Source organism: Leptidea sinapis, chromosome 43 (assembly GCF_905404315.1).
Source record: "Leptidea sinapis chromosome 43, ilLepSina1.1, whole genome shotgun sequence".
Taxonomy (NCBI): Eukaryota; Metazoa; Arthropoda; class Insecta; order Lepidoptera; family Pieridae; genus Leptidea; species Leptidea sinapis.
Window position 1 is genome coordinate 4,909,583 of NC_066307.1, and position 19,390 is coordinate 4,928,972.

The 19,390-nt window shown below is 33.7% G+C and overlaps 1 protein-coding gene across 1 annotated transcript in view; it reads left to right on the plus strand.

Moving 5' to 3' along the window:
• Positions 1-5,087: 5,087 nt before the first annotated feature.
• LOC126977001 (protein O-mannosyl-transferase TMTC1-like) overlaps positions 5,088-19,390 on the plus strand; it is a 191,740-nt gene continuing 177,437 nt past the window's right edge. The window contains exon 1 of the mRNA XM_050825636.1: positions 5,088-5,276. Within this exon, the coding sequence (XP_050681593.1) occupies positions 5,238-5,276 (39 nt within the window). The 5' untranslated portion in view covers positions 5,088-5,237. The remainder of the gene's footprint in view (positions 5,277-19,390) is intronic.

A 19,390-nucleotide genomic window follows, 5' to 3' on the forward strand; every position in this document is an offset into this window, starting at 1 on the left:
CTAAAGTGTCATAATATTATTATATGTGTATTTTACTATAATCCATAACCTGACCTATAAATTACAATCAACGGTCTTAGCCTAAGGTCATAGAACGTGAACACAGGCATATTGCGAGCTCATGATGGACATAAATCACGTTAATTATACTCGTACAATTACAGGGCAACATTACCCCTCTATAATTATGAGCTTCGTAAAATATATGACGCTCTTTATAAGGACATGTCATTTACCTAGCTCGGTGAGCAGCACTGATTTAAATGTTATTATTATTAAGTTACTGCGTGTGTGAATTTCTTCACGAAGTGATGTTATGAATTTTTACATTTAAATGAAAATAACATTATAATAATATTATAGACCCTAGTATTTGTTTGATTAACGCGAGTGTTACACATTTAAACATACAATAGATTTTTGCGTAAAAGTTACATTTTTATTTTAGTTAACTCGACGTTTTAAGACCTTTCGGAGGTGGTATCTGTCTACAGAATATACCACCTGCGAGGCAATAAATGGCGCTAAACTTCATAATGACAACTATGACAATCTTTGACTCATTTCATTTGCAGTCCCCCCCCCCCCTGAAAGGTCTTGAAACGTCCGGTTGGAATGGATATGAGCTTTCTTATATTTTTTTGTGTTTTTTATGGTATAAGACTCAATCGTACTTCATTATCGCACTTTGCATGTATTGTTAATTATAATTCATACACTTACCCATAACCTTAAAGATTTCACCTTTCACGCAATCAAAATGCACAAAAAGGGTTTGAAAACACTTAACAGTAAATACATTTAAAAATTCCAGAAGCACCATTACCGTAGTCTATTGAGGATAAAAGAGGGTTGAAGCGATATCGTGGCATCTATAGATCAGCTGAACGACGTGTTAGGGTAAAAATGTAGGGGTGTGAAGATTAATATCGTCTGGATTTATTATGTGATAAAATATTCCAAATTTGTGACAAAAATCACAACATTCTTGAGTTAATTCTGTGATTTTACCATACTACGACCACTTCTAGGACACTTATTTTATACAATTATTATTAAATTAAAAAAAAATTACTTAAATAGTGAAAACATTATTTAATCACAAACTTTGGAAGCTCACATTACCCTGAGGTTTATCGCTCCTATATTAATAAATATTTTATTTGAAAATAATTTGATAATATATGAAAATTAATGCTTATATTGTACTAGTTATATCAACCCTTTAATCGATAGACATCTATTAAAGGGCCAAATGCTTTCAAATGCCGCAACCAGAATACATAAATAAATAAAAAAGCCAATATTCTGGTACCTACATATACAAGTTTAGCTTTTTAATATATACATTCAATTTAATTAATTACATTTATGAATTAAATCAATGTAAAATTAACAAAGGAAAAATATATCTAAGTGGAGTTAAAATGATATCTAATACCACATCGTATACAATTTAAATTGCTTTAAAATTAAATAAAATAATAATAACATAATTTATGACAAATCAATAAATGTAAATTATTATTTTTATTATTTAGTAGTAGGTCTCCATCATTCCCCCACAATACCACGGTTACAATGTTTAGACCAATGAGCACTCGGTACCCCACTCACCTCAGTTGCTTGACGGAATTGTTTGCATTGCGAATGATGAGAAAAGGCTACACCGTGGAACCCACCTAGCTGGGATCCTGTGCAATGAAGCCTCCCAATTGTATAGGGCTATTAGGAGTCTACAGGTTTATAGGTTGAATGAACTTATATTTTATCCCAGCTGTTTTATACTGTGATCTCATAAATAAATCAAAAATTCAGCTGTCTAGATATAGCGGGTTTTGGTATTACAGCTCGCTGATAGACGTACGGGTGGATTGAAAACTGTGGAAAAATAGGGCTATGTACATATATACCCTTAGGGTACGGAGGGCATGTAAGGTACATATAAGCTTGAAAAGATCACCCTGATATCCAACAATCCATCAACAGCTGTTAAGATGAAGCTGTTATGTTAGATAAATATTGTGAATGCATCTGAGTTGAAAATAAAATCAACTTACGTCTGCCGTCCTCACTATTGATGATTTTAAAATTATCAAAGTTCTTAATCAAATATAAGCTAGTAAGTCTTATTTGAAAGTCAAGTGACAGTCGTAGCGAGTTGTGATAGTCGTATCGCTTTGCGGTATATCTCAGGGCATTTTGTAATGGATACTTTGTTTCTTATATAATGTGACACCGTTCTAATCAGGAAAGCCATCTCCTCGTTCCGTATCGCTTTTCATTTTATTATTTATACAAGAGGGCACAAACGGACACGAGTCTCACGTGTTACTCTCTCTCTCTCTGTAGCCACGCGGATATAAGCACAGGTCAAGAAATGCATTGATTGTAAAGAAGGGGCAGGGGAAATTATCTACAAAAATTTTTTTATGAAAATACTACGGCATTACAACTGTCACCTTGAGACGTCAAGATAATAATAATATTTAACATGACATAAGATGTTAATTCTCATTTGCCCAGTAATTTCGCTAGCTACAGCGCCCTTCAGACATAAACACAGTACTGTTTACACATTACTACTTCACGGCAGAAATAGGAGCCGTTGTGTTACCCGTAATCTAGCCGAAATCCGATGCAAAGGAGTCTCCTACTGGTTAAGTGGCTTTGTGGGGTGAAAGCTTTTTTTGAAATGCGCAGTTGGACAATGCCAGACATCAACATGGAATTTCGTATTTAAACGTTATGTGCAATGGTGAAATTCAGTTACCATTGTTAGCTTTAAATTATTTCCTTTTAACACCTTAAAAATGACTGCTCACAAAAACAATGCAGAAGGAATAAAACGAAAATAATTCCTTTTACTTATTAAATAATAATATGTATAATGAAAGCATACTTTGAAAAATAAAATATTAAAATAAGTATATTAATATCACAACTGTACTTTTAATAAAAGTGAAACAAGTACAGTGGGTTATGCTTCAAGTTCTTGAAAATATACGCTCATGAATTTCCCACAAATGCAGTTTTATGTATTCAAAAGCGAGAAAGCATAGTTTAATTGGAATTATAAATCATTATATGTTATACTAAGATTAGACATATACAGTACACAAAATACTAAATGTTAATTTTTCAACTCAGTCATGGATTCAATTTAAACAATGAAATGAACGAGCATACGGGTGTTAAGTGATCACCGCCGCCCACATTTTCTTGCAACACCAGAGGAATCACAAGAGCGTTGCCGGCCTTTAAGGAAGATGTAAGCGCTTTTTTTGAAGGTACCCATGTCGTACCGTCCCGGAAATACCGCACAAGGAAGCTCATTCCACAGCTTCGTAGTACGAGGATGAAAGCTCCTTGAAAACCGCACTGTGGAGGACCGCCACACATCCAGATGGCGGGGATGATTTCCTAACTTGTGGCGTCAATTATTATTATATTCATTGGAGTCTTAAAAATATATTTCGCTAATACTTTTAATGAGAAAAAGATATAATTTTAATAAATTAATAAAATCATTATTTCTAATGTAAATCAGATCCCAAACTCCAGAGAATCAAGTTCATGAACACTCAATTTGGCAAACAATGTTTTGAACATAAATCAGCCAAAGGACGAGAGCTTTATCTAACACTTGCAACCAGGATTTGAACACAGGTTTCGACAGACAGATCCTCTGAGCGGTATCTCTTGTAGAGTAACCTTAACTATTATTATTTTTGCTCGTAAAACTTTACAGTTATAGATTTAAATATTTTTCTTGAACGGCGTAGTTTTCTTATGAATAGAAGCCGAATTTTATATCTCTATAAAAATATATACTCTTACATCCGGCTTGCAACTAAAGTGTTTTAGTTTTTATACACGGCTAGTAAAAAAAGAAGGACTCCGCGCCGTGATATTAATTAGCAAGTGAAGCACCCTTAAGCTAGTGTGTGAGCAGTTACGGGGTGTACCAGTTACACAATTTTTTTCCCTTAAATAATCATATATCCACAAATACTTTTATAGTATTGTTTTTACACTTTTTTACAACGCACGACGGCATTTTTAAAATATTTTATTGCGACGCAAACAGATCTGTCACAGACGATGGCAAATTTCATAACGGCGGCCGATCGGCTTGTATTAGTGTAAGTGTATGCGTGGGGCTTTGTATTTACACGTTTATGGCTTGTTTTGGTGCCTCACTGTTATGTCAGGTGACACGGAGTCCTTTTTTATTAACCCGGGCGATTGTGCTAACGTCATAAGGCGGCAGCGTGACTCTCCCATTTCTATAAAGCCTTTAATCACCTCTTAAGACACCCGTGGGCCTGGGACTCTCCTATTCTTTTTACGGCCTGGGGGAACACAGGGCAGGCACAGGCAAGAACGTATTTGAATATTCCCCAAATTTTTAATGTGTTATTTGAGAATCCGTGGCAGTTAATATTTCAATTCATAATGTATAAATTCAGAGATCACTCCAATATCACAGGATATTAGCAGTAGGTACAGACCTACAAGACCTCGTTTTCTAGGAATCAGTAAATATACAAACGTTAAAACCCATATCGGTTATTCTTGCAGCCGAATTTTGTATTTCGTGTCAAATAACACTATATCACTCCTGTGTAATAAAATACCTCAGATAGCATTAAAAATACAAAAAAAAAGGAAAAACTTTAAGTAAGCATTTATTAAGATAATTCGTTAAACTGAATCACACTGGATTTAATAGGTTCTCATCACTTCCGCTCACTCAGGAAGTTATGAGAAATAAGCCGCCTTCAGTTAATTGACTTGAACAAGACTCACACTGAAAGCACACCACGCGTCAGACACAACATTCTAACAACTTCCGTTTCCCGTGGAACACAATAACTGAACATCTTAGAGCCCCGTGACATAAATCACTCTTAAAAAGTCACGGTAAAGCTTGTAATGGCGTAACAGCGTGTTAAGTAGAATTTGTTGGTTTTGAGATGCTGAGTCCTGCTTGCATCGCGCCTGCGCAGAAGTGACTGCAGCTCAGTGTTGAACACGTTGTGGATGACACAACATTGATATCAGTCGATAAGCGGCCACCGGCCGGGTATGTCGTGTCGCTCGGAGTTTTCAACTATCGTAATCGTATACGACTCATGATCCCATGAATGAACTGTAGCAGTTATAATAAGTATGTCTTTTACTATTCTAAAGTCTATTAAACTATATAGAGTGATGAGTGCCTGTTACTTTTCATGTTCTTTTTCAAAGTTATCCTTATCGAAGCTTTATTGGTAAGTTGATTCCAATTTATGGAAAACGATATTGCTGAAATATTTATGAAACATCAATCTTCGTCGTCACTTGAGTTGATTTCAGAAATTTTTGGGTCAATGTTTTCATTTCGCGCTATTGGTTCGACTAGTATCTTTATGACGATATCAAATAAATTTCACATTAGTTATAATATAACGTTATGGTTTATCATAACTCGAACTTTTGTTAATATATATAACTTACCAAAAAAAAGTTATAGCTATTTATATATTATAATAATTTAGTCATTGTTAAATAAGTTTTGGTTCAATTTGTCCGTGTGTCAGACTTTGTATATTTTGTTGCCATTCCTTGATACTCAAATCTCTGATAGCCTAGTAACACACCTACACCGGTAACTAAAAATAATTATGGGACGTTAATTATGTCGTGAATATCAGTCAAAATTTTTAAATATATATCAGGTTTTATTGGAAATCATTCTAAAAAAAGTTGTGAACGATGGTTAATTAATTTTTCCTAATAAAGCACTTATGAGTTAAAATTATCAAATGTCTAATGTTAAAAGGGGTAATACCAAATTCGTATGAAAGGTTGACTCTTACTACGTACACTAATACGAAACAGAGAATCCATTTGTTGGCTCCTTTTGGAAGTATCCACAATAAACCGTTGCAATAAAACATTAATGACGACCCCTATAGCCCAGTGGTTAGTGATCCTCCCTACTGAGCTAAGAGGTCTTGGGTTCGAACCCCAGTAAGTGCAAACATTTATATGATGAAGTTAGATGTTTGTTTCCGAGTCATGAATGTTTTTAAGAACTTATGTATTTTTATGTAAGTGTATTGTATTAAATATATCCTTGTCTTGTGCCAGGCTATGCCTTGTTTGGGAAAAGATAATTCGTGTGAAAATGTGTTATATAAATTACTATTTTTATTAAAAGTCATTATATAATATATCAGTATCATTATCATGTAACATAATATAGGTTCTAAGGTAATGATAAAACAGACTAAAATAATGATACATTAGTTTTAATTTACTCACATTCTTGCTTGACTTGTTTGTCGCTAGACGATCATCACCGAGCAATTCTGAAGTATTGTAGAGTTCGAACCAACTTGTTGAACTTCGGTAGTATTTTTTTTTCAATTATAATCTTAAACAAAAAAATATGGCTCGACTTAACATTTTCGTTTGTTTTCTTATACATTGGTGTCACGTTTTAATTTTATTTATTTACATACTTTCAACATTTGTTACTGGTAGGAATATGAATATTAATAACCTTACCAATGGGAAGCTCCTTTGTACCGATAGATAAAGGCTAGATTATAGGTACCACAACATTACTGTGTTTGGGTCTGAAGGGCGCCGTAGCTAGTGAAATTACTGGGCAAATGAGACTTGACATCTTATGTCTCAAGGTGACGAGCGCAGTTGTAGTGCCGCTCAGAATTTTTGGGTTTTTCAATAATCTTGAGCGGCACTGCATTTTAAGGGGCAGGGCGTATCGATTACCTGCGTCTTGCTCGTCTTGTTCCTTATTTTCATAATATAAATTAACTTCATATCGCCACACTTTTCTAAGAGGATAAGTCAATACAGATATACAGAACGCTATGGAACCCTATAGTAGTAATGAAATTCTTAACGATGAACATATTTCAATATGTTAAATACATAATACTTTTGTTTTTTTACTTTATTTATTTATATGTTGGCAGATAAACAGTTCTACCACTTGTCCTATACTAAAGCCCAGCTTCTAGCTTAGAAACATCGTACCCCCTTCTTTTATTTATTTAATTATTAATAAACAAAATGTTACGTGATAAGTATTACCTCAACTTATAGTGACAAACATACAGATAATCTCTAACAACAGTTATTATAAATAAAATATATTCTTACGCCAAGGGATAGGACATTTCTAAAATCGTGCTTAAGTAATATATTCACTAACCCATTATATCAAAATGCCCCCAGCAATGTCATAAACGATTGATGTAATTGTTTTCTATCAGTGCCAATTGATACGCGACCATTTCATCTGTTTGCAATTTGCATCCCCAAGAAATCTAGCCTGCTGAAAACTACAAAATAATATAGAAAAATCTTTACTTAAAACAAATTTACAAATAGTAGATTTTACAACGAGTGCACAAAACGAATCATCTTTCATCAAAAAGATAAAATGGTTTTGTGGACGAGTTATAAACTCTGATTTTCATTTCGATTGCGAGGAAATAAAACAGTAGTAAAACATGGATATTTTTTAAAATTTTAGCAAATTTGAAGAAATTAATAAACGCACGAAAAAACAAAACCTGTTTCCCGCCGCTTTTTTTAATCTTACGATATTGATATTAGGCCTGGGCTCCAGACCTATACAGCCTACTATTAAATTAATTTTGAAATATATTTATTTTTTTAATTAATAAAATAACCTACCATATTTTAATTTTTATATCTTTTATGTCTAAAAACACACGAGGCAAATAAATTAAGGTAAATATTACAAAATAACAAAATCTATCTCTGAACTTTTTATTGTGTTTAGCTGTATGGCTCATTTTCTTTGCCTTATTATAGATACATTTATGAGTAGATACGTTAATTCACTTGTGCACAAAAATCGATTGTTTATTTTTTATTTTATTGATACGCCCTGCCCATTACAATGCAGTGCCGCTCAGAATTCTTGATACCCCAAAAATTCTGAGCGGCACTACAACTGCGCTCGTCACCTTGAGACAAGATGATAAGTCTCATTTGCCCAGTAATTTCATTAGCTACGGCGCCCTTCAGATCGTAACACAGTAATGCTTACACATTACTGCTTCACGGCAGAAATAGACGCCGTTGTGGTACCCATAATCTAGCCGGCATCCTGTGCAAAGGAACCTCCCACAGCCTATATCGTGCACAAATAAGTAATTTCAGAGCGTGAGAAGCGAAAATTCCTTAACGCTACATCTAAACCTAATCTAACCAATTAAAATACACGAAAATTCGAAAACTAGGCATTCTTATTCATTTTTAATGTTCTAAGCAAAATGTTCTAAAAATAATATATAAGGTTAGTGTCTAAATTATAAAGAATTCGAGCCGAACCTTTCAAAAATTAAAATTTTTATTAACACTCCATCACCATTGTAATTTGATGCAATAATGTCTCTTTAAAATAAACGAAAATATGTTTTCTTTTTATGGAATAGGAGGACAAACGAGCGTACGGGTCACCTAGTGTTAAGTGATCACCGCCGCCCACATTCTCTTGCAACACCAGAGGAATCACAAGAGCGTTGCCGGCCTTTAAGGAAGGTGTACGCGCTTTTTTTGAAGGTAACCATGTCGTATCGTCCCGGAAACACCGCACAAGGAAGCTCATTCCATAGCTTTGTAGTCCGTGGAAGAAAGCTCCTTGAAAACCGCACTGTAGCGGACCGCCACACATCCAGATGGTGAGGATGATATCCTAACTTGTGGCGTGTCGTGCGAAGGTGGAATTCGGCGGCAGGAATCAGGTAAAACAGCTCTTCTTCTTCATGGTTGTAGTTTTTTTAATTTTAAAAGCAATTATATGTCTTACTCAAAAACATTAACATTTAAAAGTGATATTGTTATTTTGAATTGGACAGAAGCACTTTAACTCGGTGACCACTTGAGAAGATTTCAAAGATTTTTTAGTAGAGACTGGACTAATAGGCTCCTGTATCAATTCTCTATGATATTTCATGTTCTAGTCTTATCCTATCTCTGTAAGATTTATGATACATGTATTAAAATATATCAAAATAACACGAGTATTTTCACCTCATAGCAAAATCTATCGTCACTATTTTTCCATAATCAAAGGATATTGAATATGCAAATACTCAATATCCTGTCATAGGTCGTTCATACTAAGAGCATCTCTTTGATGAAAATCTAAGGCGATTATTCGTAAGCGTTTTAAATTTAAACAATTTGGTATTTTTTAAAGTGGTAACCCTCACTTGTGGGAATAATTACACAAATTTAATTTAATTTATTTTTTAAAGTGATAACCCTCACTTCTGGGATTAATTACACAAATAGTATTTGATTATTAAATTTAATTTGTGTAATTATTCCCAGAAGTGAGGGTTATCACTTAAAAAATAACAAGTTGTTCAGATTTGAAAGAGCGACATCTCAAGTAAACTTGCAAAAATTGGGGTTGAGCAGGTTATCAACTGTAAAGTAGATCCTGTAGATGAAGCCAAAACCTGAGAGTTGATCAAAGACATATTAAGATTAAGATTTCGAAGAACATTCTAGATTCTTAAAATATATTATAAGTACTTTTGGATAGATGGATTCATTGACAATAAAGTTATTTTTGAAGTACGTGAGTTCCGCCGTGGACCTACCACAGCATAAGGGTGGAAATATGCACTTTACGTCACTCGAACGGTTTGCTAAGTTGAAGAGCATTCACACGGAACACGAGAGGTCGCGGGTTTGAGTCCCGGATCGTTCAATAATTTTGTTTTATAATTAAATTCGTTTTAAATTTCTATTTTCTAGCCACAGTCTTAGGTTTTTTATAAAAAGAAATTTCAGTTCTTATAAAGGCGACATTTTCAAATTCTCATATGTTATGAAGGTACGGCAATCATAAGTTAATATGCCTAGCCCCAATATTATAAAGTTATCATTGGTAGTCGTTACCCGAGCTAACTTCGAATTAATCGAATTCTGAATAAGGTCACACTATGTAAAACGACTGTCTATTTTAACAGCGAGTATTGCTATCATGTCAGTTTGAAGGCTAAAAATAATAGAGTTTGTATTTGATATTTACAACTATTTATGTCAGTGGATAATTGTCAGCAATTCCTAGCAATCAGAAAGTATAGCGTTGAGCTAACAGTCCTTATTATTAGGGGTTGAAGTATGAAATTACCGTTTTAGTATTCTGACAACTTTGGATTAAAATAAAACCTTTTTGCGAGATTTCAGAGTGACTTTTTAAATGATAATGAGAACACTCTAGATTGTAAAAATATATTTTTAGTATTTTTGGATAGATGGATTCATTGACAATAAAGTAATTTTTAAAGTACGTGAGTACCGCCGTGGAGTTACCGTAGTATGAGGGTGGAAATATATTGAAATCCTTACTACACGTTTAAATTAAATGAAAACTTTATAACAATAAGTGAACTTGATAAGAAATATGATTTTATTTCAGTTTTCTTGTATGTTTTTTAAAATAAATTGTACTTCAGTTGTTTCGTAAAGCTTAGAAGAACAGATCTTTTAAATAAATCGATGAAGTACGCTTCAGATATGAACTCCTATTGCGTCATTTTGAAAATTTCTCCGAAGAAAGTTCTTACTACAATGTAATAGTAACTTCTAAATACTACCTATATAACTCTTGTTAATTTCAGTATTTATTTCTTATTTGACTATTTTCAACAGCTATTTAACTATTTTCAAAATACTATTTACTACACACGAACTAATTGTTACCCGCAACTTCTAACGCATTTCCTAGTGTCACCATATTACTTGGTATTCCAATGCTGTCACATAAACATAATTATAAAACAAGAATCATATATCTCTCATCGTTAAGGCAGTGCTCCTTAGAAACGTTTTTGTTCGACCCGTTTTTCTCCAACTTACTGCGTTAATCCGACAACCACGAAAAATACTTTTTATTTAAAAAAAAAAGTCTTATAAAATTTAACGGCCCTAAAAATAATCTTGTTATAAAGTTAAACCCGAGAATAAACCACGAATATGCAATATGTCAATACATATTGCTGACAACACTGTCAATACAATGATAATTCTGAAGTTTTCCGAATGTCAGGTAGCCTTTTAAATTAACGCGGGAAACGGTATACGTCCACATAAACTACTAATAAGCAAATTGCCTATTTGTCAACATATTGCATATTCTAAGATTATTCTTAGATATAGCTTTATGCCAAGTTTATTTGTAAGACCGTAAGAGTACTTTAGTTTGTAAAAAGCACACCCCTAAAATATTAGGCCTATTTTATGAGAGTATATAATAATATACTCTCATAAAATAGGGTGTCATATACTGGACTACATTATAAAATAGCACATGTATATATATATTTTTTTATGGAATAGGAGGACAAACGAGCGTACGGGTCACCTGGTGTTAAGTGATCACAGCCGCCCACATTCTCTTGCAACACCAGATTAATCACAAGAGCGTTGCCTTTAAGGAAGATATACGCGCTTTTTTTGAAGGTACCCATGTCGTATCGTCCCGGAAACACCGCACAAGGAAGCTCATTCCACAGCTTTGTAGTACGTGGAAGAAAGTTCCTTGAAAACCGCACTGTGGAGGACCGCCACACATCCAGATTTATTTTACCGTAGTGTGCTATAAGGTTTAATGAAAATAAGCACAGAACTATCATCACCCAAGATTACATCCGTATCAAAGCATTATATCTGGAATTACAGTTCTAATAGAAGACATTAGGAGGAGGTTGTGTATATGTCACCTACCTCACCGAGCGTGTTGACTTGCATCCGTAATTTATTACGTATTCGAGCCAATATTTCCGTACGCGTAGATCAATCCTATTTTCCGCTACTTGACAACGATGAAGCTTTCCTGTCGTTATTGTCGAGAACTAATATAAACAAAGGTTGTGAACACACTTCAGACAGAAGCTAGATTAAACAGAGCAAGGTTTGTTTATTTCGCTGTTTGTTTTTACTGGTGAATTCTGTTGCAACAAAGAATTCATGTGAAAAAGATTAACGTTTTGTATTTCTCAATATCTGACACACTGTTCACATAATAATATGACGGTGACATGGGACGGATCGTCCCCTAAAATATGGTTGAGGGAGGCGATGGCTGGCTCATGCGTCATGCTAGTGAACGGGTGCTGCTTGTGGTAGCAGGATGATCCTGTTGCCGGAGACTCGGTTTCAGATTCTTAAAAGTTATTGTGTGTATATATATGTATGGATATATACATATTTATTTATTTATAATCGCTTATAAAATGCTCACAGAATACCTTTATTTATTTATGGTGTGTGTGGATGATGCAGCTACTGTACTCAATAACTTTTGCACTAATTTACATTTCCCTTTTTTGACTAACTCGTGTAAGACATTGACTATTTGACGTTTGAGTGTGTCTGTTGCATAATTTTACATATTATATTGTAATTTGAAATGATTTGTAAATCGTTGTACTAAAATGTAAATCTTGATATAAAAGAGTGGCAATGAGTTTCTTGCTACTTCTTCTCATTAGCTCAACCCTTTACGGTAAGTAGCGGTAGATTCAATAAGAAGAATATTTTATTTGTTTGACATTCATAAGTGTCATTTCCGTGACCTACTTGAATAAACTGGTTTTGATTTGATTTGATATTGATTTAATATATTCATTTATTTACAGTATAAATGTGTGGGAACTTAAGTAAGTCGGAAACATTGAGTTATCTTGTTCCATCACTTTGCATTGACTATATAAATTATTTCTTAATTCTATAGCTGTAAATATTAATTCAAATCAATACAGTGAGTTTCTTATATGAAATAGAAAGGCTTGCGTGTTACCGGGCTAATCACGGGAACGCTCTTTTAAAACACCAAAGGAGACTTTTTTGTTTGTATATTTTAAAAACCAAATTTTTCCACTATTATATATTCGCATCAATACATCACTACCTTTTGTGTTGCCTTCTCTTGAATTTCAATCTGAAAACCGTTATATATTATATTGATTTATAACACTTCTTAAGGATTTAACAGCTATATACTGGGTGGCCGAGAAGTTAACGTCCAAAGCTAAAATTTGACTTTGGCTCATTTTATTCGCCAATATTCTGGGAAGATTTTTTAAAATAGTTAGAAGCCATAGGCTCCCCATTTTATTTTATTTTTGATACCTTGAACATTTTCATGAATTTAGCTGGAGCAGTTATCTTGAACTTACGACTCAATTCTAGACTAGTTCCGCATTGTCTAAACTATTCATAGTTTCTTATGTGGTTATTGCAACTGTATTTAATAATTATCAACAATAAAATTAACTAAAAGTGTTCAAAAAAATTTGAAAAAAATCCTAAACCACAATTAGGTGAAAAAAGCGGATAAAAGGGGAAAATAATATTATCTCCTTAACTACGGAAAGTCGTAGAACATACATAGGGGTGATTGGGATACTCATCACCATGAGGCTTTCAAATTTTAGCTTTGGACGTCAACTTCTCGGCCACCCTGTAGAGTAAGTACATAACAAAGTCACTGTAACAAACGTCACGACGTAATACCCGCTGAATTTAGACTTGCTATTACAGGGTTACTGGTAACTCACGCAAGACCCCTTTCAGGCGAATTATTACTATTGTTTTACGACTTTTTCACAGTGAGGGTTCCTTAAATGATGAAATTGTAAATATTTACATACTTATAATTTCAATACACTTTATACAAACATTATAATGTTCATTTTGCCATCAGTATTACTCAGGCGCTTAAAGTACATGGCCAATCACTCCTTTAAATTTTGTGGAAAGTGTAAAATTCATATGGCTTGGGAAAATGAACTGTATCTTTTTTAACCCCTTTTTATGTTGATCAATTTAATCTCTCTTTAATTAACACTTATGGTATAAAGATTCAAAAACTATAGTATTTATTGCTACCTCATAAACGTATTATAAAATCACCGACATTTTCCTCGAAAAAAACAATGGAATAATGATCAAAAATGTATTTAGTAAGAAATTCAAAAAAGAAATAACATAAATGACTATCTTAATGATACCACAGACTGGGAATGAAGAGACCGCTGTCAAGCTATTCAAATAATACATACTAGCTGACCCGGCAAACGTTGTTTTGCCATATAAATTGTATTGATCTTTTGCTTGCTAGTTGATAAGAGATGGCGCTAGTTGTATTCATTAGTAACAATCACACTTCTTTTATATTTTGTATAATTCACACTATAGTTTTATAAATTATAGCCTATTTGTTATTCTGGTGTGTAAGCTATATTATTGTAAAGTTTCATCAAAATCTATTGAGTAGATTTTGCGTTAAAGAAGTTCAAACATCCAGACATACAAACTTTCACATTTATAATATTGTAGGATATACACATATGTAGGATAGTAAGTAAATATTAGGGGTTAAAGTATGAAATTGAAATGAATAAAAGCATTTTGTACTGCCTCCTGAGAAGAAAGCTTTTTATCACGAAGAAAATTGTCCAAATTACGAAAAAAATAAAAGTTCGTTGTTGCAAGGTCTGGCGACTACGGAGAGTGACGAATGGTTTCTAATTGCAGTTTCTGTAGAGATTCTCCTGCTGTGTGAGGTCTCGCGTTATCATTGAGCAATAATGGTGAAGATCGAATCATGATTAAGGGCTGTCTTACTGCTAGTTTTGCTATCATTGTTCAGAGTTCGGCACAGTAGACATCTGCCGTAATTGCTAGACCAGATCGGAGAAAGCTATAGTGAATTATACCATGCTGTGACCATTACGTTTTTATTGGTAAGCTTTACCTTAGGATTGCGGTGTTTGACCTGGGGTCAGCCATTGCATTTCTCGCTTACAGTTATCCTAAATAATCCAATTTTCATTGCATGTCACAATTCAATCCAATATTCCTTTATTTCTGTATCGATTCAACAAGACTACACAAGTTTCAACAGACGTTTCTTTCTGCAGATCAGTCAAACATGAGGCACCCATTTCCCATATTATTTTATTTTATTGATTTGACGCAAATGAGTCAATATTATTGGTAAGGTAACGTTAAACTATGCCGCTTATTCCTGGGTAGTTTGACTCGAATCGGCTACCACGATCTCATTCAGTTCATTGTTATTTACCTGTGTGGGCAGCCTTATACGTGGTTCGTTCTTCAAATCAAAGTTTTCATCACGTAAGCCCAAAATTTAAACCAAAATCGCACGGTGCATTTATAAGCAATCCTCTCTCTCCAAACGCAACATTGATAATGCGAGCTGTTTGTTAGTTCCATGTATTCGTATTAAAAAATCATTTGAATTTTAGAAGTATCCATCTTTCTTGTTTACGCTAAACTAAAAAAACAACTGAAAGTCGGTAATCAAGTGTTTTTTTTTAAAAAAAAGAAGAACTACATAGATACCATGTGAAAAAAGTGTCAATCACTCAAAAATCTCAAACCTCGAAGGTTCTATGTTAATTTGAAGTACCTATTCAAATTCAAATTCAAATTCAAATATTTTTATTCAAAATAGGATTTAAAATCACTCATTGAACGTCAAAAACTACCACCCATTCAAAAGAGACTGCCTCAGACCTGAGAAGAATGGGCGCAATAAACTCAGCGGGATTTTTTTTTAATATAAAATATGGATTACAATGTGTTATCGTACAATAAACATTTATAATTAAAGAGCCTGAGGGTGGTTGCTTTATTCCCAGTCCGTGGTATCATTAAGAAAATCGTTTATGCTTTAGTAACCTTTCCCACACAGACGTTTTTTAACAATTCTTTTAAATTTCGTAACACATTTGTTTTGTACATTTTCAGGGATCACATTGTAGAAGCATATACATCGCCCAACAAAAGACTTAGTAACTCGACCCAACTGAGTAGTAACAAGTTCATGTTTGTTCCTCGTGTTAACATTATGAATGTCACAGTTTCTAGAAAATTCCTCAATGTGCTTATGAACATACAGAACATTATCAAAAATGTATTAAGAAGCAAAAGTCAATTTTTTTTTAAATTTTTCTTTTAATGATTCTTTTATTGATGATTGATTGTAACAATAGAACGATGATTGATTATTACAATAGAACGGCAATTTTATACTTTAACCCCTATTATTATATTAAGAGCTACCGCGCGCTGAGTTTCTTGCGCCCGTTCTTCTCAGGCCTGAGGCATTCCTTTCCGAATGGGTGGTGGTAGTTTTTGACTGTAAATAAGTGATGTCATATCTTAGTTTGAATAAAAACATATGAATTTGAACAGATTTTGATACCGCAAAATAATACCCTGTAGACATATTATTTCAAATAGTAAAACAAAATTCAATTATCATAAAGCCATCTAGTAACGTCTTATTTATACTGGAGTAATAATATTGAGTAACATTACTCAAGTAATAACTTAAAAGTAATGTAAGTAATAACTAACATTACTTTTAAAGCAAATAGGCAAAGCTTTATTGCTTTGATACCAAGTATTCAATATAATAGGTTATTGAAACTTGAGTTATTACGCGAAAGTCGATTGAAGTACTTAATAGACAAAATATTTGTAAGTTTCCTTAATATTGGCTTTAGTAAGTACAAACAAAGACACAAAATCTATTTGGTTTGATATTAATATTAATTATTTACATAAATCTACTGTAAAAATCGAACTGTGAAAACTCGAATTAAGTTTTATAAATTAAATATGTTACGTGTTTTTGTACGCTTAAGCGCATTAGCTTCGTCTGAATCTATCTGTATTTACAAATTCTTTAAACATGAATTTCACCCAGCTCAAGACGTTTGATTTACTAAACTTGGATCACGTATTAAGAAACGATTACATCATAATATTTTCATATTCTTTCCTCGTACCAGGCGTGTGTTACTCTGAGCTTTAGGTACGATAACTTACATACAGGTGCGTGAAATACTAGAGATAGATTAGTAGTGCACCAGCGTACCATCGCGCGTACATATTATATTCTTTTTTTTATCATCACGGTTTTACTATCGGGGTTTCTATCCGGCCATTGCAAGCTGAATGGGCACCTAGCCAGAATGGGTCTTAGTGAATCAGGCTGGGGTGGGCTTAAAATACCTTCACTTAAAGCAGAGGACGTGCCCTGCCTGGACCCTCGTAGGATCCTACGCCTTTTAAAAGTAATAGGTCTCGCGGATATAATTTAAATCTCGGCACAGTAACACGTTTCCTAGTTAGTAGCCTCGATTCTCCTCCTTAACTTTTGAGGTGAGGGTAGGCGCGCTAGCACAAGCAGGGGGCACAATAGATCCTAGAATTCAAGTGCAATGAAATCCCCAAATCATAATAAAAAAAAGAATCATCATCCGCAACACCAGGGGTCAAAAGCTGCGTTGCCGGCCTCTAAGGTGGGATTATGCTCTTTACTTGAAGGTCTCTTAAGTCGTATCGGTTCGGGAAAACAGAAGACGGTAATTGGTTTCATAAAGTGGCTATACGAGGTAAGAGATTTCTTGAATAACGCGCGGTTGTTGAATGGCAGACGTCAACGTGATGTGGGCATTACGTGATTAAGAATTTTGACGTAATGTCCGGTGGCGGAAGTCGGCCGCTGTTATCAACCCGATCAACTCCTCTGAGCACTCTCCCTGATAAATGCGGTAGAAGATACAGAGAGAATCCTCTACGCAACGCCAAAGAATCAGGCCGATCTGAGACTTGATCGTCTTATCGTCGTCAGAGTTCTTTGTGTTATCGGAATAAAACAACAGATCTTAAATGAGAAGAAACAAAAAAATATTGTGTTCATAATTAGATTACTTAGTCGATGATTCTTTTAATAATTCAATGCTTTAAACCGATATAATAACTTCATAATGTAAGGTACAATATATTGGTATCAGATAGAATTTCCCATCATATTTTCAAAATAAAAATTTAAGAGAATTCCTTTTACATTTTTGAAAAAATTATTGGTAAGTTCTTAAGTAACAAAAATAAAAATAGAAATACACATGACATAATAAACCTTCTCTTATGTTTTAATTTTGTTAAAAAATAGTTGAAACAGATAAAGTGTGTACATATATTCTATACCTAGTCCTGCCATAAATACTGAAGCAATGAATTCAAATGTAATATTTTGTTTATTTTTAATTGTAACAGTATTTATGGCCAGACCAAGTATATGGCTTGATACTCACACTCACTCACACCCACCCACACACACACACACCCAGAGACACACACACACATACAGAGTGCACTTTTTGACCTTTCGGTTCATATTGTTACCCATAGAATGTAAATTGGTTGCCTACAGGACTGGCTACGCCTAGTGTAGGGACCAAATATGATGTAATATTATTTGATAAAGTGTCTGTATATAATAAATAAATAAAATAAATAAATAAAATTATTATTGTTTACGCAAGTTGTTCCTTAAATACGCAATTATTTAAAAATATATAAATAAACATTTAATGAACCAAATGAAAAGCGTGGCGCTCGATTGAACGGTAGGATTATTTAACGGCTAGAGCGCCTTAAGCTGATCCGGGTACTAACAGCTTTCAAAACCTTTTTCCTTTTAGCCGGCTTATTTACTTTTAATCAACTAAGATTTAAGATTATTGATAATTGTGTCGTTTCTGATTTTCTTCAAATCATTCTTAAAAGGTTATATAATTGAAGTTAAATGGATTACCACTTGTTTTATCTCGTTTTACTTCACAATATATTTTGAATGTATAACCTTAATTTAATTTACTTAGTTATTAGTTATATTTTGCGTAGCATTGCGTATTTTGTTTCTCACTTCCTCTTGCTAACTTCTCGTTTACTTTTGTTATTATCACCGCATCATGTCATAATATAACCCAATATTCATCACTGATCATCTTTGTGCTGGGCATTTTTATGAAATGGGCCCAAGTGTGTCGTTAAGAGATAAATTCAAGGAGGATAAATAATGACTGCTTATTCTCAAATGATCTACGTTATAAATAGCGTAAATAACCCTCACCAAATCGGCTGCACTGCTCCATAACAATATGACAACATTAAACTAGTCACAACGTATTCTGTGTCAGTTAAGTAATCTAATATTTTAACCGCAGTATACTGCAGAACTAAGTCTATTAACCAATCCTTCAATATAGGGGCCCCAATATAATTTGGATTCAAGAGATTACTCTTGAGAGATTACGCTAGGTATAAAAGCAGATTCAACCGGTTTTCGTAATGAAAAAAACATATATTATTGTGCAATAGTTGATGTTTTCTATAATCACCACTCGTAACTGGTGAGCGTTTGTTACTAATAGAAGGCATAAAGGTGCTGACATAGTTAAAACACAGCAGACTAACCATCTTAAGTTAAGGGGATGGA